Source organism: Durio zibethinus, chromosome 12 (genome assembly GCF_047325235.1).
Source record: "Durio zibethinus cultivar Kanyao isolate XHJ-2024 chromosome 12, ASM4732523v1, whole genome shotgun sequence".
In the NCBI taxonomy this organism is placed as follows: domain Eukaryota; kingdom Viridiplantae; phylum Streptophyta; class Magnoliopsida; order Malvales; family Malvaceae; genus Durio; species Durio zibethinus.
The window spans coordinates 20,818,281-20,845,556 of record NC_143173.1 but is presented as its reverse complement, the minus strand read 5'-3'; the positions used below and the strand labels follow the sequence as shown (position 1 = coordinate 20,845,556).

Below are 27,276 nucleotides of genomic sequence, written 5' to 3'. Positions count from 1 at the left end.
ATTTTAATAATATGTTATCGTGTTTTTAAAATACCTTATCGTTTAAAATTAATGAATTTATATTTTTTAAAGAAAAAGCAAAAATCAAGAATTGCTTTTTGTTTAACGTTGGTCCAGATGATCCATTGTAACAAGTGGTGACGGTGAGAAGCATAAAAAATAATAATAATAATAAACAAATTCCTAATGGGAAAGGTCACATTCAGTCTAAAATCATCTTCTCCCATCACGTTAAATACAAACGGACAATGCCTCAACCAAAAACATTGAAATCAAAACTACAAAACAAAAATGGCTGCAGAGCATTTGCTATTAAACGTAGATGATCATCATGATGGTGGGATGAAATTTGAGGTTCGTGATTTGAAGAAAGTATCTGATGCGGGTGTTCCTATTCTAAACGGAATCAACATGGGTATCCCGAAAGGGATGATCGTGGGGATCATTGGACCAAGCGGGAGTGGGAAATCAACGTTGCTTAGAGCACTTAATCGGTTGTGGGAGCCTCCATCGGATACGGTGTTCCTTGACGGTCATGATATCGTTGATCTTGATGTTCTTGGACTTCGCCGGAAAGTCGGCATGCTTTTTCAGCTCCCCGCCCTCTTTCACGGTAATTTTCAATCCGAATTTTTGGTGAGATTTATGAGAACAAAAAAAAAAAAAACAAAGTTATCCCTTTAGGTCATCAAGATCATACAGTTAATTTAGTTCTATTACTTGGTTTTAGGGTCATCTTTTTTTTTTCCTCTCATATGATAAGTTTTGCCTAAAAAGCCAAATAGAAAATAAATTTACATTAATATTTTTCAATTTATTAGGCTTTTTATTTTTTTGCTACTTACAATTTATTTTAAAACGACATTAAAATCAATATATATAAGTAAAAAATTCTTAAATTTCACTTTGAGATTAATAAAATGATATATAATAGAAAAAAGATAATTAAAAAATGGACAAACGATAGCTTCTTTAACTCTATTTGTAGATGTAAAAAAATTTAGGTTAAAGGGTAAAAAATACCTGTGAATTATAATTAAAAAATTATTTAAGTTTTTAATATTTTATTACAATCAATCGAATTTTTAATTTTTTATTTCAATTCAATTAAATTTTTAATTAGATAAAATTTAGTCACATGATAAAATAAAATTAATCAATCTCTTAATTATAATCAGTTAAACTTTTAAAGGAATCTTTAAAAGAGAGAAAATAGAGAAGAAATTGAGGAAAAAATTTTTTATTTTATTTAATTTTTACATATATTAATTACATCATGTGATAAATTTTTATTTATTTTATTAATATCACAAGAATTTTATCTTAGCTGACAAAAAAATTAATAGTCTTAATTTTTTTCATTCAAATAAGAGATTAATTGAAAACAAATAAACATTAAAAGAATTGATTGATTATAATAATAAAATAAAGGCTTAGAATTTTTTTAGTTATAATTTAGAGATTTTTTTATACCCTTTAACCAAAAATTTACTATCGATGACTAACTGTATATATGCACACATGCATGAGAAATTCATACGTCAATCAATTATAATATTATTTAAAGTGATCCTATTGTCACACACATATATATATATATATAATGTTGTTTTAGTATTCAAATGTTGCCTTATTTTTAAGTAGTAATATTGACAAATAAGCATGGCACCATTTACATACAATAATATTGCATTATTGATTCAACCTAAAGAAAGTTGACAGCTTTCATAAAGTGAGGGTAAGGGAAAAAGACAGGTTTTGGTTGGGACAATTGTCTTTTGCTTTAAACATCTTTCTTGAGAACCATTTACTTTTATATATGAACCATGAAGTCATCTCTATCATCTTTTTAAACAATTTTTTATTTTCATTTTCATTTTCATACTTAATTACAATTTTTTGACTTTTTTTTGTATTTTAAATTTCGATTATGGACTACTTTGAATTATAAATTTTTCATAAGTGTTGCTTGATTGAAAATAGAGATAATTCTTTAGCAGAATTGCACAGCTTCATAAAAAATACTTTTCTTGTGAAATGAAATAATTTATATTAATATAAGCATAAACTACTATAAATATTTTGTCGAGTTATAAATTTGACATGGAAAAGAATGGAAAATTTTGACGTCCGATGGGTCTTTCCGGTCCATCAATGACAGGTACTGCAAATTTGAGGTAACATTAGGAGGTCCTGCAACAATTTACCATTTGCAAATGTGAATGCTTAAACTTACTTGAGTTCGTAGACTTTAAGATTTTAACTGTTTTATAGTAAAAAAAAAAAGTAAAGAGAAAAGAATTTCAGGGTCAATTAATGAAGAGTATGGATCGTTTTCAGGTACTGTTGCAGATAACATTCGATATGGACCAAACTTGAGAGGAAAGAAGTTAAGTGATGAAGAAGTTTCCAAGTTGCTAACACTTGCAGACCTTGATTCCTCCTTTTTCAGTAAGACCGGTGGTGAATTATCTGTTGGTCAAGCTCAAAGAGTTGCACTTGCTCGGACACTAGCTAATGAACCCGAGGTATTGCACACTCCTCCCTGTATTCCCCCTGCTGAAATGTTGCATTCAAACTTTGCTGCAATTTGCATGTATATTTTTTTTGTCTATTACTTCAGGATAACTTGAAAAATGTTTTCTTTTGTTGGACATTGACGCCTCGGATTTGGTTAATTTCAAGGTTTTGTTGCTGGATGAACCAACAAGTGCCTTGGATCCGATTTCGACACAAAACATAGAGGATGTGATAGTGAAACTTAAGAAGAAAAAGGGAATGACTGTTGTAATGGTTTCTCATAGCATCAAGCAAATCCAAAGGGTAGCAGATGTGGTTTGCCTTCTTGTGCATGGTGAAATTGTTGAGGTTTTGAAGCCTGATGAGCTATCACAAGCCAAGCATCCCATGGCACAAAGGTTTCTTCAACTAAGTTCTTAAAATACTTGTGTTGTATATTTCCTTTTCTGTGTTTGGGATTGATGTTAATTGCAAGATGTTTGATATATTTCTACTAGTTTTTGTTCCATGTTTTGCAATAAATTGAAGTACAGAAGTACCTTTTGGACTCCACCGACACTTAATGAGATAATAAAAATTCCCAAAAAAAAAAAAAAGGCGAAATCAATTGACAGCCATCTCCATGGGTAAAGGAGCCCAACATTCAACAAAATTTCCACTGGGGAGGGTAGGGATATCCAATTTTGCACGCACATCCTCTCACAGAGTGCTGATTAGGAAGCAATGAATCCAAAAATTTTGAATTTAAATTTGACTTAAAATTTATTGTTTGAAATTTGTTTGAATTTTAAATTTTTAAATTTGAATTTGATTTGAAATAAAAATTAAGTTATTTAAGTTCGTCAATTATATTCATTTATCAAATAAAAAATAAATTTAATTTTTACGTTTGGTATTAAATTTGATTATTTGTATTTAAATTTAAATTTAATTTAATAATGATTGAGTTAAATTTTAATTTTATTTTAATTAAATATAAATAATTCATGAGAATTAATATATCACTTACAATTTAACTTTGGAAGTCATCCTGTAAAAGTTGTGTTGAAACCGAGCTTAAAACTAGCAAACTTCCATCACCAAAACTGTACATCTTCAAAATGGAAGCAATTTCCCAATTCTGCTCTTTACCGAATAGAAATCAAACTTGAAACTACTTTCCTTGCTCAAATATGATAAATTTGGTGATATGTTAACCTAAAATTTTAAATTGACAGAAAAATGAAAAAAAAAAATTTTTAAATGTTGTCAAAATTGAACTTTAAACAGTCACATATTTAGTTTTCTAATATAAATTACTATTCATATCTTAGTGATAACATTTCAATGAATCAACATATTTAGTTTCTTTTTTTTTTTTAATAATTGATAGGTAAAGTTATTTTTTTTTTCTAAATAATTGATAAAATTTAAATCCCATATTTATTTTATTATTTAGTAATACGTGAGCCGTGGGCCAACGTAATATTCTTTAATCAAATGATTAAAGTAAAAAATGTAAAGGAATCGCACATAAAATTTTTTTATTATAATTACGATATGTTTATTTAATTAATAAATTTTAAATATTGATTGTGACCATTTATTTTATATAATAAATAAATATAAATAAACAGAAATAAGGTTTATTCACAAATTATTTGTTAAATATTCTATTCCTTCACATATTCAAATATGAATAAATTTTTTTACATTCGTAATTTATTTATTTAATTAATAAATTTTAAAAATTTATTTATGCTCGTTTATTAAAATAAAAAATAAATATAAATAAAATATGTTTACTATTATTGGTTCAATGTTTTGTTGATTTACATCTTAATTAAAATTTTTTAAGTTGCATGTTTCGTAAGTAATAATTTTTCAATGCATAAACGAATCACCCCACACAAAACGACACAACTTCAGACCGCTAAACGACACCATTCAAAGAATCATTTTAGTGGTCCCCCACACGGGCCACACTCACCCTCGACTCCCATCCCAATTTCCAAGACTCGGAGTCGAAGGTAATCCCCCGAACGGCTCGGCCCAACTCAGAAACTCTCCGTTAAACTCACCGTAACGGCGAAAATCCAACCCTCTTACCCACCTTCCCAAAGCGGGAATCTTCGTCACGGCGAGACGTTGAACAATTTTGGCGGCAAAAGCCAATCCTACATCATGACGTGTCAAAATATGATTCGGTAACGATGCATATCATGTGCATGTGCATGACCATCGTGATATAATGTTGGTTAGTTTTCCCGCGCTAAAGAGAAAGATCCTTCCTTGATAGGGTTTCCACAAAAAGAGGCCCAAATTAAAAAAAAAAAAAAGAAAAAAGACAAGAGAGGGAAAATTTTAGGGTTCTTCTTGTTATTAACAAAAATATTAAAAGAAAAAGAAAAGAAAATTGCTTTTTTCTTTCTCACTGGTTTTTCTTCTTCTTTATCCGTTAAATCGCTGTGTTGGGGGGGAAGGATTTAAAGCTAGGGTTTTCGCTTCACTGGATCTGTAGATCCGAGATCGAACCGAATTTCAAGCCCAAATTCTGTAAGTTTTCTTTTAATTCTGCTTTAATTTTTATCATATTTTTTAATTGTTTGGTTGAGATTCTTCAAAGTTAATTCGCCATTTTCAAAAGCACAAAGAAAATTTTCTTTTTTTTTTTTCTTTCAATTTTTACATTGCTTTTAGTAGTAATAGTTAGAAATTTTTAAATTTTTGGCATAAATTTTCTATTTTGGGACGGGGGTTTAAGTTGCTGTGTATTTAGTATTTTTTTTTTTTTAATTGGAGACTCTAGTAGCTAGCTTACTCTTGAATATGCTGATTATTTGTTTCTTGTTAAAATTTTAGAGGGAATTAGAGTCTTTAAGTTTTGAAAATGGATAATTTTGAGAACAGCTGCTAGGGTTATTTGAAGAAATATGGAAGAAATGAAGCCTTCAGTTACAACTTCAAACAGCACGGATGGTGATGCCATTGAAGCTAGATTCACTGCTTTGTGCAAGGTAGTGATGCGTGGTTTTTGATAATATTATTTTAAATATTGCTTTTTCTTCTTCTTTTTGTGGTGATGTGTTTTGTTAATGTAATGTTTTCATGCTTTGCAGAATGGGTTATCATTGGATGAGAAAACTTGCACCGAAGCGATGAAGATATTCAAAGAAACCAAACACCTTTTAGCATCAAATGTTTCGGCAATTGGGAGCGGGAAGGCATATATTTTTTAAATTCTTTTTATATGGAAATTAATAAAGATAATTGCTTTTAGGTGAACTAACTTTGTTGCATTTATTCTGGATTAGCTGGAAGAAGCAGAACGATTTTGGTTTTCATTTGTCTTGTATTCGCTGAAGCGGCTAAGTAAAAGGAGTGGAGAAAATGTGCAGCAACAGTCGGATGAAAGTGGGCTTACATTATGCAAGATATTGAGAGCTGCAAAGCTAAAGTATGATGCTGTTAATTTTGTGTACATATGGATAGTTTTTGTGATTGATATCTGTTTTAATTATTGTTATTTTATTTTATTTTTTTTATGTCTTTCAGTATTGTGGATTTCTTCAAAGAGTTGCCCCAGTTTGTGGTAAAAGCTGGTCCTGTTTTAAATAACATGTATGGTGAAGATTGGGAGAGTAGACTTGAGGTGGTGAAAGAATATAGATTTATGCTTTAACTTGCTTTTTTTTTCTAAAAAATGTATGGTCATGTGACTTCTATTTGACTACTTACTTATTGTACTTTAATCAATTAGGCAAAGGAGATGCAGGCCAATTTTGTGCACTTAAGCCTTCTGAGCAAGTAGGTTCCCTTCTTTTATATCTTGGTTCCCTTCTTTTATATCTTGGTCTATGTTAGAAGATGCTCTGTGCATATAACTTTGTAATCGCATTAGCATTTCTCTCTTTTCTTAAATGCGTGAAAGCAACCTAGTGAAAAGGTATACTGCTTTGCATTCATCAATCTATGCTCTAAAAGCTATGTAGATTCTGCAGCGAGCTTGTTTATGTTGTCTTGAACCTTGTCTAAAATTTACAAGAGTAAGCCTATATTTTCTTGTATTTATTAAGTGTTTGGGGAGGGTGGAGGAAGGGCACTTTACAGGATATGCTTATCAAAGATGTTGGAAAATTAAAAACCATAACCACACACACACACACACCCAAACGCCAATTTGTATCCTAATTATACCAGTAACTAGCCATGCGGCTGGTTTATGGCATGCCTTGATTGTCATCTTGTCCAGATGGGTAACAAGATTAAATTTAAGATAGTGATATATATATATATATATGACATTGTCATTTAAACTGATTGCAGAATTATATATCACACAATGTTATTATTACACTGAATTTGTCCTGAGTATGTAATAAATTTTTATTATTTTTCACCAAGTAACTGCATCCTCAAAACCTAATTTCTCTGCATACTTTATATAATTTTCTATTTTGTAATGTAAATAACACTTTTATATTGCTATTTAATTGTACTAAAGGTCATACAAGCGTGCATTTTGGGAACTCTTCTTGACAAGTGATGCAAATATTGACAAGCAGCAAAATGTTACCAGTGCTCCTGATTATGTGTCAAAGTACCATCGTTTTGGTTGGTTACTGTTTTTGGCGCTCCGCGTGCATGCATTCAGCCGTTTTAAAGACCTAGTGACTTGCACAAATGGTTTTGTTTCTGTACTGGTCAGTTACACTTTTCTGAGGCTTTCCTAATACTAGTGATTGTAGGAAGGCAGAGTCTGTTTTACTTAGGAATGACATGCCATCTTGTTCTTCTAAAGAAATGTGTTGTTATGATTATAAGCACAGATAAAGGATTAATATAATGAGTAACTATTAAACAAAAGTGGAAAGATGCATTTAAATGTGCTTGAAAAGATTCAACTAAAATATCTGTCGTCTTTGAGCCATTTTATCCTTTTATATTCCTGGAGCATGTAGTAATAATGCAATTTAATGTGATTTTTAACAGGCTATTCTGATTATACATGTTCCTATTCGATTCAGAAACTTCAAGATCAGTGATTCTCCACGCTTTGGTAATTATCTGCTCTTTTTTGGCAGCCAATTTTTAGATCTATTATTTTTCATAAAGAGAAGGCATTTGAGTTTCTTCACTTGTGTTTGGTCCTAACCCTTTTGCATCTTTCTATTTGCTTTTCCTGGTGGATAAAACTTTGCCTTCCTCATTGTTAATTTTTTTGACCTGTAACTGTTCAGTTAAGAAAGGTGACAAAGGTGTCGATTTGTTTGCATCACTTTGCAACATGTATGATGCTTCAGAAGATGATTTGAGGAAAACAATGGAGATGACCAACAAGTTAATAGAAGAAATATTGAAAAAAAGGCCCTGTTCAGCATCTGAGTGCAAAACTGAAACACTTGAAAATATTGATACAGGTTAGTCATAAAAGTCACGAATGTAATTCGGGTAGCATGCTTTCATTTGCTTCCGCTTCTAATTTCCTGATCCCCTTTGATGCAGATGGCTTATTCTATTTTGAAGGTTTAATGGAGGAACAATCTCTCTCATCCAGTTTAAGTATTTTAGAAAAGGATTATGATGATGCCATTCACAATAAAGGTGATCTGGACGAGAGGGTATTTATAAATGAGGAAGATAGTTTACTTGGTTTAGGGAGCTTGTCTGGAGGGGCTGTGAATGTAACTGGCACCAAGGTGTGTTTCGTGTCTGAGAAAGCATGTTCTCCTTTCTTGGTTTTTATGCTTTATGTAGCAGTCACTTTATCTAATAATTTTTTTTATTCTGTTTTGAGTAGAGGAAATTTGATTCAATAGCTTCACCCTCAAAGACAATCTCAAGCCCACTGTCTCCTCTTCGTTCTCCTGCATCTCATGCAAATGGTGTCCTTGGTCCGCCTAATGCAAAGATGGCAGCTACACCCGTCAGCACTGCAATGACAACTGCGAAGTGGCTTCGTACTGTTATTTGTCCGCTTCCTTCAAAACCCTCAACAGAGTTGCAGAGTTTTCTATCATCCTGTGATAAAGATGTTACTAATGATGTGGTACGTAGGGCGCGTATAATATTGGAGGCAATATTTCCAAGTAACCATGAGCGTAGTGTAACTGGAAGCCTTCAAAGTGCAAACTTGATGGACAATATATGGATGGAACAACGAAGACTGGAAGGACTTAAGTTATACTATAGGGTTTTGGAAGCTATGTGTACTGCAGAAGCCCAAATATTACATGCACCTAATTTGACCTCTTTATTAACTAATGAGAGATTTCACCGATGTATACTTGCTTGTTCTGCTGAACTAGTGCTAGCGACACATAAGACTGCCACCATGTTGTTTCCAACAGTTCTGGACAGAACTGGTATTACAGCCTTTGATCTTAGCAAGGTGATAGAGAGTTTCATTAGACATGAGGAGTCTCTACCAAGAGAATTGAGGCGGCATCTGAATTCTCTGGAAGAGAGACTTTTGGAGAGCATGGTGTGGGAGAAAGGTTCCTCAATGTACAATTCTTTGATAGTTGCAAGACCTGCTCTATCTGCTGAAATAAATCGACTAGGCTTATTGGCAGAACCAATGCCATCTTTGGACGCAATTGCAATGCATATCAACTTTTCTGGAGGTATGCCTACGGTGGCTTCTTTGCAGAAGCATGAATCTTCATCAGGTAATGTCAGGAGCTCTATCTTAGGTATGCAATATTGGTAGCTTAGTTTTACCATTTCTTATATTTTCAGAAATGGAAAACTTGTGACCATTATGTCAATTTTCTTGTTTACTATAGTAGCTTGTGTTATATTATCTGATTACAGTTATACTTTTGTCAAATGTTAAATTTGATTCTATCCTGAAGTTAATTTAAATAGTCATGTTACCTTTTTCAGGTCAAAATGGGGATGTCAGGTCTCCCAAGAGACCATGCACTGATTACAGGAGTGTTTTGGTTGAACGGAACACTTTTACATCACCAGTGAAGGATCGTCTATTAGCGTTCAGCAACCTTAAGAAGGCTCCTTTGCAATCTGCATTTGCCAGGTATTGTATGGTGTAAGTTCTAGGGAAGTAGAAATCCTGAACTATTGGCAATGGCTTACTGCATTTTGTTATGGGGCATTTGTTTTGTAGTCCAACACGTCCTAACCCAGGTGGTGCAGGAGAAACATGTGCAGAAACAGGGATAAATATATTTTTTAGCAAGGTATCAAAATGAGATAAATTAGACTTTCATCTATTTGCTTAAATTCTTATAATGATGATGCAGCTCCCACGTGCTTATACTGTTACAAAAATTTAACCTATTAGTACTCATTGTAAATATCCATTGAAATATTTTTATGGTGGCCAATGTGCACCGACTTTTGAATTTGATTTAGATTCAGTGATTATCAGTCAGCTCTGTGTCTAACATTTTGCTTGCTTTGCACTGCTAGATCAATAAGTTGGCTGCTGTCAGGATTAATGGTATGGTTGAGAGACTACAACTGTCTCAACAGATTAGGGAGAGTGTATATCGTCTTTTTCAACAAATACTTAGCCAGCGGACATCTCTGTTCTTTAACCGTCATATTGACCAGATCATCCTTTGTTGTTTCTATGTAGTTTCAAAGGTATGCTCTTCTAATGATATTTTTAGCTGCTGTTCAATTTATCTGCTGTATTTCCTCTTACATTGTGATTTAATGGCCTGCAGATTTCTCAGTTGCACCTGAGTTTTAAAGAAATTATTTGCATCTATAGGAAGCAACCGCAATGTAAACCACAAGTTTTCTGCAGTGTATTTCTTGACCCATCATCAGCACGAAGGAATGGGGTATGAGTTCTCATCTCTATTTTCTAGGCTGCCTACTTTTTGAGGGAATTTTAACCATTTTAATGATCTGAAAACAGAGAACAGGGCAGGATCATGTTGATATTATTTCATTTTACAATGAAATATTTATTCCTGCCGTAAAGCCTTTGCTAGTAGAACTTGGTCCTGCTGGAACAACTTCAAGAACGAGCCTTTCTCCTGAAGCCAACAACAATAATGATGGTAAACCTTTCACTTTTTCCATTATTATACGGGGGGATTTTGATGTTATGTTCTGTCCTTGTTGCTTCTGCAAACCATGCTAATTTACTAATTTCTTCATTGACTAATTAGGTCCATGCCCTGGATCACCTAAAGTTGCTCCTTTTCCATGTCTCCCTGATATGTCCCCAAAGAAAGTATCTGCAACACACAATGTATATGTGTCTCCATTGCGTACATCCAAGGTACTTTTGTTTTCCGTTGAGTTGACTTAATTGATCAATTTTCCATTTACTGGTAAACCAGACTTGCACATTTAAGATTTGACCAGCCTCATGGAACAAAAAGGAAAAGTGTATTTGATTGCTAAGAACAACTGCCACTTGACTGTTTATTTACTTGTTTAAAATCTGTTTAAAATGCAGCACTTTTAGAAAGGCCAATAAAGGAAAAAAAAAAGACCCTTTAATTTCCAATATTTAAGTTTGTGAAACTTGTAAAAAGAGTTTAATCCTGGGTTCTCTTTCTTGCTTGACTGAACAATGTATTGGAAATTTTCTATTTTCTTATTTTTGGCCTTTGGTATCTCATTGGAATCCATGGTTACAGAGTTAAGCAGTGTGTGCCCTTTTTTTAATTAGATTTTGTTTTCATCTACAGATGGATGCTCTAATCTCTCATAGCTCAAGAAGCTATTATGCTTGTGTTGGAGAGAGTACTCGTGCCTTTCAGAGCCCTTCAAAAGACCTAACTGCCATCAACAATCACTTGAATGGGTATTCTTCTCTTCTTCTCTCTGGGTAACAATTCTTTTCAAGTACGTAAATATTTGTGATGCGCTAACTGAATGAGTTGCTTTGTTACTCAGTACCCGGAAGATCAGAGGGGCACTCAACTTTGATGATGTTGATGTTGGCTTGGTTAGTGATTCTATGGTTGCAAACAGCCTTTACCTTCAAAACGGGAGCTGTGCATCCTCATCCGCGGCACCTTTAAAATCCGAGCAACCAGAATCTTAGTGCAGCTACATGTATTCCATGTAAATTCTGCCTCTCTTCCCTAATCTTCTTACATTCTACGGGTATTGTAAGAGCCATCTCTATGTGATTACCCCTATGTGATTACGAATGTTAGATACACTGCTTGAAGCCTGGCCTAACAAAATGAATAAAATGTGCCTTGTTTTGCCTGTTTGTAGCAAATCATTTGTTGGAATTACAGTGCTCATTCAAGTAGTAATCTTCTTGGCATGTTTCATGAGATGTTTTAGAAGTCAACATCTTGTTTAACAGTGTTTGAGGATTCGAGTCCAGGCATCAATTGTTATATTTTTAAAATCTTAAATGGTAAACCCTAAACTCATATTTAACAAGACCATAAGGTTTTCTGACTTGAGAAACATTGAGGAATGTTGTAATGCTCCCATCATGAAAAAGCCTGTGAAAAAAACCCTCAACCCTTGAATATAGGGAGGTTGATTTGGATTTTGTCCAAGTAAAAATTGAAGAAAAAATTTTCGTTGGACATCTTTAAAATTTTTTCTATTAATAAATTTGTTCACAGTTATGCCTTGAATAAAGAATGATATGCAGAATGATTTTTAAAGTTACATGTATTAATAAGGATGTATTTGGTAACATAAACAATAATGTAATTACGTTTTTCAAGAGATGAGAACTCCAGGATAATTGTAATAATATAATAATATATTATTTTAAAATTTTATTTATAATATTATATATATATATATATATATATAGTATAAATGAACTCGAAAAAGAAAATATTGGATCTGCACTGAAAACGTTGACGCGATTGAAATCATTAAAAAGAAGCCGTTGCAAGCCTTAAAACAGAGTGCTGAAGGTCGTCATATGCTTCATTATCCGTCTGATCTGATGATGACCCATGTTAAACAAGTTTATCCAACTTCTATTTGGCCTCTTGAAAATAGCTCAAGTTTTCTGATTTACTTAGCTCCTTATCTCTCTTCATACTTCTTGTTAACTATTGCTAAAGTATGGTTGATTGTCACTGCTGTTCTTATCACTATGAAGTGATTCTGTCTTAATTAATATAGGCAAATTGAAGGTTAATACCAAACCATCTGACTTATTATTGTTGCTTTTTGCCAAGTTTTCATTTGAGTTAAAGATGAATATATATATGATGATAAATATGGAATTTCTTACTTTATAGCTTAATATAGGCAAATTGAAGGTTAATACCAAACCATCTGACTTATTATTGTTGCTTTTTGCCAAGTTTTCATTTGAGTTAAAGATGAATATATATATGATGATAAATATGGAATTTCTTACTTTATAGCTTTGGTCAATTTCTAAAACAATGAATGCCATATTAGTTGATAATTTATGCAATTATTTTTAAGAAATGCCATTAACAAGTTTAAAATTCAAATCTTAACATCTATAATTTTTTTTATCTTATTTTCAAATTATAATCGCCTTCATAAAAAATATTCTCAAATATTCACTAGCTTGAAATTTACCTTACAAGCATGGAAGAGTTCTGAAAAAGATAAGTAAAAATATGACCTCCATCCGAAAGTTATCCGAATCCGAAATGACCTAATATAACATGAAACCAATAAAACTCATCTCGAACTTATCCGATTTGCCACCTCTAATGTTAGTATGATGGTTAGATGTATTTTAGCACCTCTAGTACTATGCAATGGTTAGAAGTATGTTAGCTTTGTTTGTGAGTTCTGTGTTTTGTGTAAGTTTGGAATGGTTGTTAGTCAGAGGGAAACAAAGAAATAAGGTGCAAACAACACTACTCATTCCCATTAGAAAGGCATAGGAAACAAAGCTGTCCCTATCTCATAGATTATTATGATAACTTATAGCATGTTTAAGCATGTAAATGCATCATCCTAACTAGCCAAACCCTCACATACCCGATTTGTTCTCCTGTCAACAAGTCAGCTTTACAGGTTGAAGCTCCCATTTCTTGGATGACCCATGTTTTACCGCATATGCAAATGTCACGGGCTGAGACTCATGCTCATCATGCCCACACACAATCCTGAGCAACCGAGACAAGTACTAATATGTGTTCTCTAAGAAGCAGAAGCCTCACCAAGCAATTAAGCAACTTCAGGTGTATGTGCTTTCAACGAGGAGACAATTACACTACCATTCTCCTTTTTGACCTTTTTTTTATCATTTTCTTTTTTACAAGACATCTAAGAAGGGTTTAAGATGCCATCATGAAAGATGGACAAGCCCTAGCAAATTCAAGTTAGGGAGAAGCCCACTCGAAGTAGTGGCAGCGGGCACCTCTGGTGACAGTCCAGTTCCCACAGCCGAAGAACACACTTCCTTGCTTTGGCCCGGGCTTCCGGACCATTCCTTTGCTACTCTTCACTCCACAGAAACAGTAAGGGTGGTACTGAAATAGGGGCATTTGCTGATCCTTAGGCTTTTGGGGGTGATGTGGAGAGAAGGCCATATTCTCAGGGGTCGGGTTCGATGTAAATGGACCATCACTAGCCTGCCACATCAGTGAGTTTGTGATAGCGAATTTAAAACCCTTGCACATCAAGAGGGCAAGTAAGCGAGCTGTGTTTTTGGCATCATCAAGGCCACAATGAGCACGCCCCTGCCATGCCAGGCCCGCCATTTCAACTGCCTCCTTCAGATTGCACCTCACTCCACCAAAAACCTCACGGAAAGGAACTTTTAAGTTGATCCACCTCCCAAAAGGAAAATAAAAAGAAATATTTAATATAAATGCCTATCTTCACAATGGTGTCAACACTATTATAAATTTTTGTAAATAAATACATGATCTGTTAAAGGGGAAAAAAAAAGCAAATAAGCACATATCAAAATTATTTACCGGTTAAAGTAAGGAGGTTTCCGGATCTTCTTGAATCGGCACTCAGATTCCAGCATTACCCGACAATCCCAGTTTGACCATGTCACCACAGCAAAGTTGGTGTTCTTTATGCCCTTCTTCTCAAGCCATTTATCATGCCTAAGGAGAGCCTCGCTCAGAGTAACACCTCTATCTACCTAGAACACATATATGCATATTTAGAAAATAGGCTCACAAGCCGCAGTGAAAACTATCAAGAAAAAGAGCAAGAAACCACAGTCAATCACCACAATCTAAGAAACCACAGTCAATCACCACAATCTAACTTGTCCCGCCATGGGACAATCCCTACTCTTGAACCCTTATCCAACATAAAGCCTAAATAGGAAGAACCCCAGATTCTGTCTTAAATCACCTCTCTTGGTTGAATTCCTGTCATACCAAACCCAAAGAAATCCAATTGATGCTATTGCCAAGTCAGCAAAAATAAGGTTAAGGTTAACTTTGTGCTTCCCAACTCATAATTTTTCTAACAGTGCATCTTTTTGGCAAAGACCAAACTGCAGCAATCAAGCATGTTAATATATATAACAAAAATTAGAAACCGATTACAACAAATTTTTAAGCCTGTCCAGGCACAAACATATACGTGCAGAAAATCATGCTGCTCAACTGGTATGTTAAGTTTCCAAATCTTGGTAAAGACAAGGAATTCTAAACTGACCTGAATTTGCTGGATGCCTGTCAGATCCTTGCAAAAATCACTCAGGAGCTGATTGCAAGTTGGTCGTACATAAGTCTGAAAACATGCTTCCAGCTGGCCAGTAACACTACTCACAATGACAGATGGAAACTCAATTATCTCCTGTGGATGGGGATTTCTCTCCTTGCCGCATGTAGCCTCAAAGTCTATGACCACAAAGTACTGAAAATCTTGGAACTGGAATTCATAAGGGTGTCCATGAGTGATCACATTGCATGGGGCATAATGAACTCTGTTATCCACAGGAAAGTGGTAAAATTGGCTCCCAAAAGCATTCAATGGGTATGGCTGCAACTTATGAGAGTCAGGATACAAGGTTGACCATGAGCCATACTCATGCTGGAGGGTAGGTTTGTGGTAAAATTCATTTGGAAGTTCCATAAACTCTCCACTCAATGAGCAAATTGGTTCTACAACATTCCGACCAGGTTGAGCATCTTTAAGCTCTGGAAGGCCTTCAATTGAATTCCCGGTACATTGCAGATTGTACGGGAACCCCTTGGTATGGAGGCATTTTAAGGCTGCCTCACAGTTCTGCATAGTTTCTACATAAAATAAATAAGCAAAAACCTATCAATAAAATATCAAATTTGATGAATGCATCACCATAGTTTCTACACGTGCCAACTGTCGTCACAAAACAAAGAAAAAAAAATGTAAAATTGAATAAACAGAATGTTCAAGATATGTTGCGAGGCAAGTCCAGTATTATGATTTCATACAGCAAAAAATGCTTCCCAAAACTAGAAGGGCACTGCACAGTTGACGGCACCCTGAAGAATGAGAAAGGAAAATCTATGTATGTGGATCCTTTTAGAAATACTAACAACAAGCAATAACCAATGGCAGCAGGAGGGACCAGTGACAAACAAATCAGTAGCAACAGGGGTGGAACTCACCATAGAGACAGACAGAAAAAAGCACAAATGAACTTGTAGCACATCTTAAAAGGCTTTAACTCACCAGCATACTTCACACAAGAATAGCATATATTCAATCAGATAATAAGCATAGCATTCATCACTGCCTTCAGCTATGCCCCTTCACCTTTCACTTCTTTAGTGGAGCCTCTTATCTTTACGCATGCACAAGAAAATGGTGGGATATGTAGGGTTAAAGAAATTAATTACGAAACTCTGAAAGGTCAGGACCCTCAAAGATAAAGGATACCACTCTTGGAATATATTCCTTCATCAAACTTCTAGTTTGAAGGTGAAAGACACAACTAAGAAGGGCAAAGTCAATATCTCTGCAACACTCCCCATCCATACACATAGGCTGAAATTCAAGTAGCCAATTGTTTATGAAGAGCATCAAAATAAGACCTTAAATGCTAAATGTTTTCCATAAGGAAGAAACTCAAGTTGCTATTTCTTTACCAAGATCATCAATGAAGCTGCCATCCCAAAAGCTAATAGAAGACTAAATTATCAAGCTATTCTAATAAAAATGATAATGAAAAATAATCAAAAAAGTATTATGTTCACTTCAGCCTCTAATAACCCTCCAAGCCACTTCCTGTTGCATGTTTTCAACATTAAAAAAAAGTGATGATGTTTATAAACAGCAAAGAAAGCCTTCACAAGTCATAATTCTTCACAGTAGTGGAAAAGATCAGTACTTGATCTGTAATGTTAAAATTTGAAACAAAATTGCTTCAAAAGCAAGCAACACTTCTGAGTTCAACTAAGTACATACTCCAGCTGTTCTACGTCTTATGGTGATATGAAACAAGACCAGTCTTATTTTTCTTTGTTAAATTATTTATTTCTTCTGGTATATATTTTCCAGAGCATAGTAACAACTCTATAGTAAATGTTTCTTCATCCTTCCATGGCAAGGGAATGGGGAAATGGAAAGAAAAAGGGGGAAGATCTGGGACAAAGGGGCGTGAAAACGGAGACAAGTTTCAATGGAACCCAAATGAATGAATCAACTGAGGCACTAACTAGTGAAGTTTAATTAAAAAATAATAATAAAGATACCATAACCAATATATACAAAAGACCAAATTTTATGTTGGTAACTAACGAAGACAATATCCAAACTCCAATCATTTCATCAAACTAGGTATAATCATCATACAGAAGAAGAGTTTCATCAAGGTGTCATGCATGCCAATGAATGCAAAGAAATACCCATAACAGGGGGGGTGCCTCACTTTTGTAGGCTTTACAGATTTATTAAGCCAGCTTTGTGGGCATTGCAGTTATTCTCTCAGTCCCAGTGTAATAAATTTATGGCCCATTTCAACTTAAAGCGTGTGCCACTAATTTTTGAACAAACAACATCTGAAGGAAACACAATACTGGTAATGCATTTTCCTAGGCATGAAGCCTCACACACCTGCTATGATGCCAATGCTTTATTTCCCTAACTTTTCATTTAGGTCATCTGTAAAACTCGCATTTAACCTTTCCTCTACTGGGAGTTAATATATAGCTAGAACCTGTACCAATATGCAATTCAAAGAAATAGTAAAACTGATGCTATGAGGTAACCTAAGCACATTACAAATACTCAAGCTTTAAAACATTGACTAGACTATCATCCCTCCGGCCAAAAAAGAAAAGCTAGACTATCATCTCATTCACAAAGCCAGGCCAACCTCATTTAGCCATACTGATTGAGGACCTAACTAAATTCAGATTAAACTAATTAATAAATAAACCCAGTTCTACTTGTTTAGATAGAATGCAAATCCTACATTTGGCCTTTCCTCTGCTGGGAGGTAATATATAGCTAGAGACTGGACCAATATGCAACTAAAAAAAATAGTAAAACTAAAGCTAGGAGGTAACCTAAGCATTACAAATACTAGAGATTTAGAACATCAACTAGACTATCATCTCTCCTGCCAAAAAGGAAAAACTAGACTATCATCTCATTCAAAAAGCCAAGAAAACCTCATTTAGCCATGCAGATTGAGGACCCAACTACATTCAGACTAGCCTAATTAACAAATAAACCCAGTTCTATTTGTTTAGATAGAATGATTGCCAAACTTTCCCTGAAACAAGTTAAACATGAGACCCATTTTATTTATAACTTTATTTCTAAATTTTGGGTAATACCTGTCCAACTGTGAACCTTGTAGCTAACATGCAACAATTTTACTGGATTAGGAATATTTTCATGATTATATAAGAATCTTATATGATAAATTATTTGACTAAATGGTGCTTAGGTGAAGCTAGGCCATATAACATGCTAAAGCTACCTGCCAATTGATCCAAACCCAAATTTACACCTAATTGCTAATGAAACTGAGTTGAGACAGGAATAATAAAACCTAAGTCAATCGCTATTCCAGACACCCAAGGACAGAACTAAGGGGAGGGCGGGGGCAGTTGCCCCCCAAAGTTCCTAAAGTTTTCTTTTGCTTATATATACTTGTATTATGTTTTCTTTTTTTCTAGTTTTTGACTCAATTACATGTAAAATTAATTTGTCCTCTTAAATAGTACAGGCTAACCTATTTTATTTAGATAAACATGGATTAAAAAAAAACTTGCTTCTCCAATTGTAAAGTAGAGACAAAACTTTTGAGGAATACCCTTAAATCTTAAGCAGGTAAACTTCAATTTGACTTCAAAATTTCAATTGAATTTATTCTAATATTACTCTTTACGGGTATTTTTCTTAACAATTTAAACTATTTGTTATTGCATCAAGTTTGTATACTGTATTATTCAAAATTTAGGGTTCTTAAATTAAAGTTGTGTAGAATTAATCATGAAACTTAGATCTTGTGTAGAATTAAATACACTACAACCCACAGATGAAATTGTAATGAAAATCCGTCATGCTCAATTTATATAATGAACATTTTTTTATGTCAGGTTTTTTTTTTTTTTTTGGTGCTTAATTGTATTAGCTTACCTGATATATTTTATGCAATTTTATTATTTACAGTTAAAAAATTTTAACTCCTAATAATATGTAAGACTTTCCCCCCCTCAAACTGAAAATTCTGCTTCCATCCTTGTAGCAACAACAGTTTCCAATGGAATTTTTGGGAATCTAAACCCTTAAGACAGCTCATTGCAATACAGAAAGAGTGACTTCCCCGTGATGGATGTGCATGAAAATGAGACTATTCAATAAAATCCGATACCACAAAAGAGTCTAAAATGCTAAAAGTATTTTAAAATATCTAGAAATAATCAAACAAGCTGCCTAAAGCTTCTCCACATAGTCACCGCTGCTTAAGACTAAATAAGGTCGATGTGTTTTGGATAACAGACAGCATAGAACTAAATATGAAAAAAAAATTTACATACTTCTCCTCCAATCATTCCAATAAACAAAAGATTCAACTGTTACGTCGAATTTAGGAAGAGATAAGCCAACTTAATAACATATTTTCTCCATAATAACATGTTTTCTCAGTAAGCTGATAAAAAGCTCTTCATTTATCCAACATGCATTACCAAGTCAAGTCTCCAAAATACAAATTTCACAATATAGTACAATACTAACTTTCAGTTTCATAGCATTAGCTACTCAATGGCACACCAGAATTTGAAAAGCCCTCAATTTGAGATACCATATCTCACACCTGTCCAACAGGAACCATACTGGAACTCCTCAATTGGATCCTAAATTCGAATTAAATTATTCCAAAAAAAAAAAAAAATTCAAGCAACCCCGATGAAGATCTTAAAGCAAAGTGATCTCAACCACTGAATAAATAAAGCAATAAAAAGAACTAAACTTTTAAGAAAAGCATAAAAAACTCATCAAAGACAATGCCCAAAACATCAAATTTTTTGAAAACCCCATTAACGAAAACACCACAAAATAAAATTTTAAAAAATATATATATATATACTCGAATAAACTGAAACCCATAATTCAAAGCAGATCAAAGTTTAAAACTTTAAACCCAAAAAGTGAAAAAAAAATTTAAAAAAAAACTAACCTTTATTTTCAAGGGCCATCATGATCTTGTCTATAATTAAGATCCACCGGCAAGTACATCAGATCCTCCTCTTTTAGCCCTCACCTGTAAAACCAAATACTACATAAATAAAAGAACCCAAAAATACGAGAGATTTCAAATAAAATTCAAACTGAAAAAGAAAAAAAGAGAAAGAAAAGTGTAGAGAAGAGAATGAGACCTGGTGTGATGCTAGAGACAGCAAGAGAGAAGGACAAAAGAAGTTATGTATAATAAGAAGAAGAGAAGTCGTTTTCCCTTTCTTTTTCCCTTTTTTTTTTTTCTAATATTTGTGCTTTTATTTATTTGATTAATAAAACAATATGATTTTTGGAACAATTCTTTTACATCCCAATAATTTTACAGTTTTGCAATAAGACTTTTTTTTAACTGAGAACAATTAAGTGAATTAACATTAATGTTTGAATTTAAATCATAATAGAATTATCAAGTCACTGGTGATTCAATTAATAATGTCAGCAATTGAACAACATATTTAATTTTTATTAAAATATATTTATATATACATATAATAAATATATGCAATTTTTTTAGAGCATAATATATAAATATATGACCAGACCAAAAATATATATGCAATTTAGATTAGAAATATATATATATTTATATATATATATATATTTACCCAAATCTATATTTGAATGGTCTGTTGGTATTGGATCCTAATTTTAAAAAATAAAATTAAAATTAACATAATTTCAAATGTTAAAATTTTGAGATATACGTAAACTTAAATCTATTAAATTTCAATTGTTTGCACAAAATAAGTTCGACTAAATAACTGAATTTCACTTAATCAGAGTTAATAAATATCAATTAGTATTTCTTAAAAATAATATATTTTTTATGTTTTTTTGGTTTAATATTAATATAATTAACTAATTAATGAGTTATTTTTAAAAAAATAAATACCAACTTATTTAAGGACATTTATTAGTCTAAAATATAGATAATAACAAATTAAAATCTCAAAATATTTAAGTCCATAGAAGATTATATGCTGTTATTTTTTTTTTTTTTAAATGTAAGACCATAAGGACTTAAATGTAATTTGATCATTTGTGGGATAAAATAACAAAGAAGGGAAAAACTAAAGGGTCAAGTGTCTGACAGACGCAAAGAATTGAGGTAACGTGGGTCCCACGTAACCAAGTTAAACAAAATAATATCACGTTTTAAGTAAATCTACATGTCGTTTAAGGTTGAAAGGGACACGTGTTGAATTTGGGGTGGCTGGTGGAGGCCAGTGACTTAGTGGTGGACACTGCGTGGTTTAGATATTCTTTGGAAAAAAATCAGATTTGGAGGAATCTTGGCCGTTTATTTCGTTGATTTTCATCAATCATTGTTTTCATGTTTTTTAGGAGTTTTTTTGTTTGTATTTGCTAACCTAATAAAGATATTTTGAGCACAATAATTTTGTGAAGCTGCTATAGAAATTAGATTTAATATAGAGTTTAGTTTAATTAATGAATTATGTAGCTTTTTGCACGTTACTACGGTTTAATAATAATAATTAAAAACATTAAAATATATTTCTACATATTTGTTTCATTAATCAGTAAAATATTAAATTTTTTAAACATGAATGTGAAATCTATCATAAATAACCAAAAAAAAAACAAAACAAAAAAGAATTGAAACGAATTGAGAAATTTACAGCATAAATCAATAAATTTATTATCAGATTCTTTTAATATCTTCCAAACTTGTAAATTAGATCTTTTAATTGATGAATTTTACAAAAAAGACATTATAAATTAGTGAATATATTAATCAATAAAACATAAAAGTTTGAATAAAATGATAAAAAAAAAAAAAACACTTACAATTCGACAAATTCTTTTTAGAGAAACAAAATCTAAATGAAAATTGAAAAATAAAAAATGGGTAATTTTTTTCTCAAGGTTTGCTCATAAAAGCTTTTGAAAAATTAATAACATTAACTAGATTTACAAGAAAATTAATAGATAAGGAAGAGAAAGAGTTTCATCATTTTTTTAATTTAATGAATTAAACTTTTCACTTCCTACCTATGAATGGAGTAATTGTGATAATAGGATGAAAAAATCGATAATTGTTGAAATGAAATATTTGTTGATTTAAACATTCTTTTATTCTTAAATTGTTATCTTTTTCATAAAAAATTTTAAATAAGAAACATAGTAATGTAATAAAGTAATAAATGACAAAAAATAATGTAATAAATTATATATATCTTTAATACTAAAAATTCTTCGCAAACGAAAAAATTATTATATAAATCTCCTTTAACTATAGCATATTCAATTAAGATATTACAGTTATTAATTTGATTTAAAAAAAAAAAAAAAACCAAGTATAAGAGACGTTGTAAATTAAAAGAGTAAAGATTTAATTTCTCCTATTTGTCTAATTTGAGGTTTTGTGTTGTTATTATTATTATTATTTAAATGTATTCTAACGATGAATTTAAATTGCTTATAAAATGATGTAAGTTTGGTCAGCTCTCTACTCTGAAATAAGATAAAAAAAATTTTCATAAATTTATTGTTCAACAATAATTGATGGCCTTCACTTCATCGCGCAAATCATCAAATGTCAAAAAATTGATTAAAGAACTATAAAAAATTAATTGATTAATATTAATAATATATATATATATGAACAACAATAATCAAAACTAAGGAATAGTTAGGTACGTTTTTAATTTCTTTGTTTTATATTTTTTTTGAATATTTTATTTTATTTTATTTTGTTTTATTTGAAAAACAAAAAACTTGTTAGGTTAAATAATATTATTGTATGATTTCAAAAGCTGAAAACATTAAACATGTTTAGCAACTATAATAAATTGAAATATGATATTTTTTATAAATAATAATTATATTTTAGTTTATATAATTTTATAAATAACTAGTAACCATATCGCGCTTCCGGTTGGGCAATATAAACAAGAAATAGGTTTTGTAAATTAAAGTATGCAGTCGTCACTAACTTGATTGAAGCTTTTTTTTTTTTTTTTATAAATTGAACATGTTAAATATATACTAAAAAAATTGTCAACTACAAAACATGGGAACCGATCTTAAATATATTAAAATATTATGCTATATCATAATAAATAATATAATAATCAAATATAAAAATGACTTAAAATTTGATCAGTTGCATGTCGTAATAAATCATATTTAAGATCAGTTGCGTTCTGCAAGTATAAATTATTAAATAAATAGCGTAGCAACTAATCTTAAATATATTAAAATATAATACGTGGAAAACTTTTTCTTTTTGTTAAATTTTAGTCATCTTAAGATCTGCCCTCTTTTCTCTTATGCTTAGTGCATCACTCCCAAGTGTCTGATGGGCTTTTAACGCGGCCTTTTTCCATTTCTGTTTGACTGAAGCGTCGTGATACCAGCCTCCAACAATTGTAACTTTTTAGAAAGCTTGCACAAACATACTCCAATTATTTCTTTCGTTAGCCTTTAAGATGACATTTAATGCAGCCTTTCAAAATTCAACACTTCATCTATCGCAAGCCACGTCATCATATTTTTTCAAGCTGTAAAACGAAACATGCTGTTGCAAGTTGCATGACTTGGTAATCATATATACTATAAAGAAGTCCGCATTTCCTTCCGAAAGTAAAATAAAATTATATAATATTCATTTAAATATTGAATAATTAATTAAAGAAAAATAATTATTTTCAATGACAATGAGATATCAATGTTAGTATATTTAGGAGAGAAGAATCAATGAAGACAGACCTTTTTATAAGGCCATCTTCTTCTGGTGCCACCGGTTTTCAGCCATATGTTATGCATTAAAATTTCAAAAAATTCCAATATTATAGTTGCCTCCTTTCGAGGAAGATGAAAATAATTTGATAACTCGTTGAATGTCATTTCCTTTGCTCTCCTCTGCATTATTGCACCCCCAATAAGAAAAAAATAACAAAGTTAGTGGCTAGAATAGAAACATTAAGAGTAGCAACCAGGTTCAATGAAATGCAATCGTTTTTAAGTTCAATTAATCTTTGCCCAGAGCTCTAATTGAAATAGGAAACCCAATGGCAAAATTCTAGCTTCGTTTAATAAGGCTAATGACAGTAGCTACAACCTGCTCTAGCAGGCAGCAAGGAGACTTTTCTTTGTTATTGCCGTTTGCAGATTTAAGAAAAGGCAATTGATACAATCTGTGCTGCTAGGGATAGAGGAAGCTTCTCTTAGTTATTAGTGTTGTTTACAATTTCCTCCATTTGAATGTCCCTTGCAAAAATTTAGACAAATTCCATCATACCGTTACTATGTGATAAAGCAGCGATATGAAAAAAGGGAAAATCAACCCTGCTTTTTCTTTTGCTCAAGTCATTGTATTTAGCAAATGATTTGGCTCAAAATTAAGTCTGCAATGAGAAAACAGGGTGTCAAAAACTACTCCAAACTTCACATGTTCATTGTTAGAAAATACCTGGATCTGGTGCCAATGTTTTCTCCATGTAGTCACCTTCAGACAGATTTGGATCCCCATCAAGCCCTACCCATAGGGCTTCATAGAAAGTTGAGCATAGATCCTTAATCACCATATATCCCTCTTGTTTCCTCTTGATGCAATATTGAGTCAGAAACTGCTTCACCCCCTCATCGTATTTTTTGTAGAAACTATTGAAAGAAAATCAATGTGAGTTTTGTAACATTGTAACTTATCAATTAACAATTTGATAAGGATTGGGTCTTTTATCCCTTGAACTTGCACAATAAACAAATTAAAGTTGCAATGAAAGCTTCTTTTGTCATAAATAAGTGTAAATAAAGGAGAAGCACTATACCTTACTTTGAAATGAGTGACGGTCACTGAAGTCAAACTGATGAACATATCTTGGTCCTATCTGCAGAGCAAACTGATAAGGTTTTGCTCAAAAGTGAACACAATAGTCAAACCAAAGTCCAACTCCATTTTCTCATAAAGTAGAAGCAACAATGGAGTTTCATGATAAGATGGAGCAGTATCAAAGAAAGTTTAAACCAGGCATTATCCATGGTATAAAAATGAACTAAAAAAAAAAAAAAGGGAAACAGCATTGACAGTGGTTTGACGCATTCCTAGACACTGGACTCAATCAGCAAAAAGGGTAGAATGCAAGCCTAAATCCTCGCAGTAAATTAAAACAGCTTTGGGAAATGTAACAACTAAGGGCTATTCTTTAGTCTAGTCTAGGAATGAAATGAAGCATCTAAACAAACAATTGATCCTCTGTTATGCAAATTAACACAATACAATCTGATACTTTGAATTTAGTTATTCAATCAAATGAATTTAATCATTCAATCAAATCTGACATTTGCATTAAGAATTCAAAACAATCATTGTTTTGATTTAATTCAAGCTCTTAATGACCTAAATTTCCAATCACTTTAAATATACATGGACAAATATCATATTGCCACATCTATGTATTATGTCTCCTAGGCCCAAAGATCATTCAGTTCGAACCATATTACCCCATAATATCCATTTCTAAGAGTTAAAATAGTTTCCATCACAAGCAAGTTTCTACTGTTTTTGTTCTATAGTACTACTAGTTTTGCTGATTCTAAATTTGAAACATGCAATCATGCATAGTTTTTCCTTTCGATCCTACAATACAGTCATCACATAAGTTTCCATAAGGTTAGTTCAACTAGACATAGTCTATGCTGACTGCCATATCATAAACTAAACACACAAAGCAAGAGACAACACAAAAGCTAAAAAAACCTAAGAAGACTTTTGTACTGTGTCCAAATTCCAACTTTTCCTCCAGTACGTGCACAAGAGGGAAAGAAGAATTTAACTCCTATATTTTTTGGATAATTGAAATAAATCTATCCCAATCAATCAACACTACAAATAAATATGATGAAACATATATGGCAGTTAACATAATCAAACACCAAAATCTTCCTATCAAAAGCAGCTTTCAAGCCACTTCACTCAACAACTCCACAATTTAAACTATCATCAGATCATACAATTAAGTAGCCTCAAAAGTGCGGTACGACAAAGAAAATAAGGGAAAAAAGAAAATGACATACGTATCCTAGCAATCTGGGGATCTTCCGATTGAATCTCATTGGCCGCCTGAAGGATGTCGTCGATGTTAGTCGCGCAACCAAACGAGGGTGGAAGTGGGACTGCACCTACGATTCTGACTTTGACCAGCAATTCTAAGCTGCACTCTGCCCGAGGTAGCTCGCACCAGCCTCTCCCAGTTTCTATAAACCCTAGACATAGAATTTCAAGATCTTCCAAACCAATAGAGAAATTCAAATTATAAAAACCCTGGGTTTTTACAAAGAAGAGTAGAGAATTAAGAAAGAAAACCGGAAAAGGAGAAGAAAGAAACGAAGAGCCAACTATCAAACACTTCCACAAGAAATTAAAAGAGGTTTAAAGGGACAGAAGAGAAACAGGGAGAAATTGAAATTCGAACCTTTAGAGGCAGCATGAAGGAGAGGCAAATGATTTATCCAGACATATTCTCGCTACCTTCATCTCTTTCTCTTTCTCCTTCCCTTTTCTCTCTTTTCAATTTTTTTCAGATTGTATGGTTCAGAAGCTTTGGATTGTAAAGTGTTTCTTCTTTTCTCCCTAAAGTCTTGAAGCTTCTTCTCTCACAGAGTCTCCATAATCTTCCTTTTTTTTTTTTTACCTAAATACCTTAAATTTTTCTAAGACATAGCTTAGCTGTCCACCAAATTCCAGGATGAAAGAATTTGGAACAACTTTTATATATTTTATATGTTATATTATAATATATACACACATTCGATAACATTTTTTATATAAATGTTTGTGTAAATAATTTATTTTGAATGACACGTAAAATAATTTTTTTAAAAAAAAAGATAATTTTTTTAATTATAAATTAAATAATTTTAAATTTTTTTAAATAGTAAAATTATTTAAATTATGATTGAAAATTAAATCAATTTATATATAAGTTTTTTAAAATTAAAAATCTAAAATATAGATTTTATCTTCATAATAAATAATTTTAATTGTTTATTAAATAATATTATTTAAAAATTATTTAATTATCAAAATCTTTCAACATGTTTAAAAATTACCTATTATTTTTAATCTTAATAATTTTTAAACATGTTAAAAAATTTTGATAATTAAATAAAAATATTATTTTTAATCTTACCTCTGTAAGTCTGTGA

At 32.1% G+C, this 27,276-nt stretch overlaps 4 protein-coding genes across 20 annotated transcripts; 2 read left to right on the top strand and 2 right to left on the bottom strand.

Moving 5' to 3' along the window:
- The first annotated feature begins 203 nt into the window (after positions 1 to 203).
- Positions 204 to 3,072, top strand: ABCI17 (non-intrinsic ABC protein 3). The gene is made up of 3 exons (XM_022890922.2): positions 204 to 613; positions 2,341 to 2,528; positions 2,686 to 3,072. The coding sequence occupies exons 1-3, from the start codon at positions 292 to 294 to the stop codon at positions 2,938 to 2,940; spliced, it is 765 nt and encodes a 254-aa protein (XP_022746657.2). The 5' UTR covers positions 204 to 291; the 3' UTR covers positions 2,941 to 3,072.
- A 1,721-nt stretch (positions 3,073 to 4,793) lies between these two features.
- On the top strand, positions 4,794 to 11,716 carry LOC111296188 (retinoblastoma-related protein-like). 4 transcript variants are annotated; one of them, XM_022890319.2, is made up of 19 exons: positions 4,794 to 5,055; positions 5,410 to 5,516; positions 5,619 to 5,723; positions 5,814 to 5,956; positions 6,055 to 6,151; positions 6,260 to 6,306; positions 7,004 to 7,202; positions 7,492 to 7,558; positions 7,740 to 7,919; positions 8,005 to 8,198; positions 8,300 to 9,170; positions 9,388 to 9,538; positions 9,629 to 9,701; positions 9,934 to 10,110; positions 10,194 to 10,313; positions 10,391 to 10,535; positions 10,647 to 10,759; positions 11,175 to 11,290; positions 11,383 to 11,716. In XM_022890319.2, exons 2-19 carry the CDS (start codon positions 5,433 to 5,435, stop codon positions 11,531 to 11,533), a joined length of 3,033 nt encoding a protein of 1,010 aa, XP_022746054.2. In that variant the 5' UTR covers positions 4,794 to 5,055; positions 5,410 to 5,432; the 3' UTR covers positions 11,534 to 11,716. The 4 variants fall into 4 exon arrangements, with proteins under 4 accessions (XP_022746054.2, XP_022746052.2, XP_089597305.1 ...); XM_022890317.2 differs by having other exon boundaries at positions 8,300 to 9,194; XM_089741179.1 differs by having other exon boundaries at positions 5,362 to 5,516.
- A 1,581-nt stretch (positions 11,717 to 13,297) lies between these two features.
- Positions 13,298 to 20,297, bottom strand: LOC111296019 (uncharacterized). Of its 2 annotated transcripts, none has more exons than XM_022890014.2 (5): positions 20,247 to 20,297; positions 20,048 to 20,146; positions 15,085 to 15,668; positions 14,382 to 14,557; positions 13,298 to 14,235 (listed from the first exon to the last, which is right to left on the bottom strand). In XM_022890014.2, the coding sequence occupies exons 2-5, from the start codon at positions 20,067 to 20,069 to the stop codon at positions 13,782 to 13,784; spliced, it is 1,236 nt and encodes a 411-aa protein (XP_022745749.1). In that variant the 5' UTR covers positions 20,070 to 20,146; positions 20,247 to 20,297; the 3' UTR covers positions 13,298 to 13,781. The 2 variants fall into 2 exon arrangements, with proteins under 2 accessions (XP_022745749.1, XP_022745748.1); XM_022890013.2 differs by having other exon boundaries at positions 20,048 to 20,131.
- A 2,840-nt stretch (positions 20,298 to 23,137) lies between these two features.
- Positions 23,138 to 26,856, bottom strand: LOC111297265 (uncharacterized). Of its 13 annotated transcripts, none has more exons than XR_016326087.1 (6): positions 26,544 to 26,854; positions 26,146 to 26,392; positions 24,900 to 24,955; positions 24,542 to 24,732; positions 23,839 to 23,991; positions 23,138 to 23,630 (listed from the first exon to the last, which is right to left on the bottom strand). XR_016326087.1 is itself a non-coding variant. In XM_089741177.1 (5 exons), the coding sequence occupies exons 2-5, from the start codon at positions 26,182 to 26,184 to the stop codon at positions 23,903 to 23,905; spliced, it is 375 nt and encodes a 124-aa protein (XP_089597303.1). In that variant the 5' UTR covers positions 26,185 to 26,355; positions 26,544 to 26,855; the 3' UTR covers positions 23,758 to 23,902. The 13 variants fall into 13 exon arrangements, 4 of the variants coding, with proteins under 4 accessions (XP_089597303.1, XP_089597304.1, XP_089597302.1 ...); XR_016326088.1 differs by lacking the exon at positions 23,138 to 23,630 and adding an exon at positions 24,191 to 24,476 and having other exon boundaries at positions 23,758 to 23,991; XR_016326092.1 differs by lacking the exon at positions 23,138 to 23,630 and having other exon boundaries at positions 23,758 to 23,991; positions 24,191 to 24,732; positions 24,905 to 24,971; positions 26,544 to 26,856.
- Between the last annotated feature and the right edge of the window lie 420 nt (positions 26,857 to 27,276).

Bases quoted from the DNA above. Each gene is read 5' to 3' on its own strand.
- LOC111296188 (XM_022890317.2), top strand. From the start codon at position 5,433: ATGGAAGAAATGAAGCCTTCAGTTACAACTTCAAACAGCACGGATGGT. The intron at 5,724-5,813 runs GCATATATTTTT...ATTCTGGATTAG, and splicing joins CGGCAATTGGGAGCGGGAAG to CTGGAAGAAGCAGAACGATT. The intron at 8,199-8,299 runs GTGTGTTTCGTG...TGTTTTGAGTAG, and splicing joins TGAATGTAACTGGCACCAAG to AGGAAATTTGATTCAATAGC.
- ABCI17 (XM_022890922.2), top strand. From the start codon at position 292: ATGGCTGCAGAGCATTTGCTATTAAACGTAGATGATCATCATGATGGT. The intron at 614-2,340 runs GTAATTTTCAAT...GATCGTTTTCAG, and splicing joins GCTCCCCGCCCTCTTTCACG to GTACTGTTGCAGATAACATT. The intron at 2,529-2,685 runs GTATTGCACACT...GTTAATTTCAAG, and splicing joins CACTAGCTAATGAACCCGAG to GTTTTGTTGCTGGATGAACC.
- LOC111296019 (XM_022890014.2), bottom strand. From the start codon at position 20,069: ATGATGGCCCTTGAAAATAAAG. The intron at 15,669-20,047 runs GTTAGTTTTTTT...TATTTTATGTAG, and splicing joins GATGGCCCTTGAAAATAAAG to AAACTATGCAGAACTGTGAG. The intron at 14,558-15,084 runs GTCAGTTTAGAA...TATGTGTTCTAG, and splicing joins CAGGCATCCAGCAAATTCAG to GTAGATAGAGGTGTTACTCT.
- LOC111297265 (XM_089741177.1), bottom strand. From the start codon at position 26,184: ATGAGATTCAATCGGAAGATCCCCAGATTGCTAGGATAC. The intron at 24,956-26,145 runs GTATGTCATTTT...CTCTGCAGATAG, and splicing joins TCCCCAGATTGCTAGGATAC to GACCAAGATATGTTCATCAG. The intron at 23,992-24,541 runs GTATTTTCTAAC...GCAATAATGCAG, and splicing joins AACATTGGCACCAGATCCAG to AGGAGAGCAAAGGAAATGAC.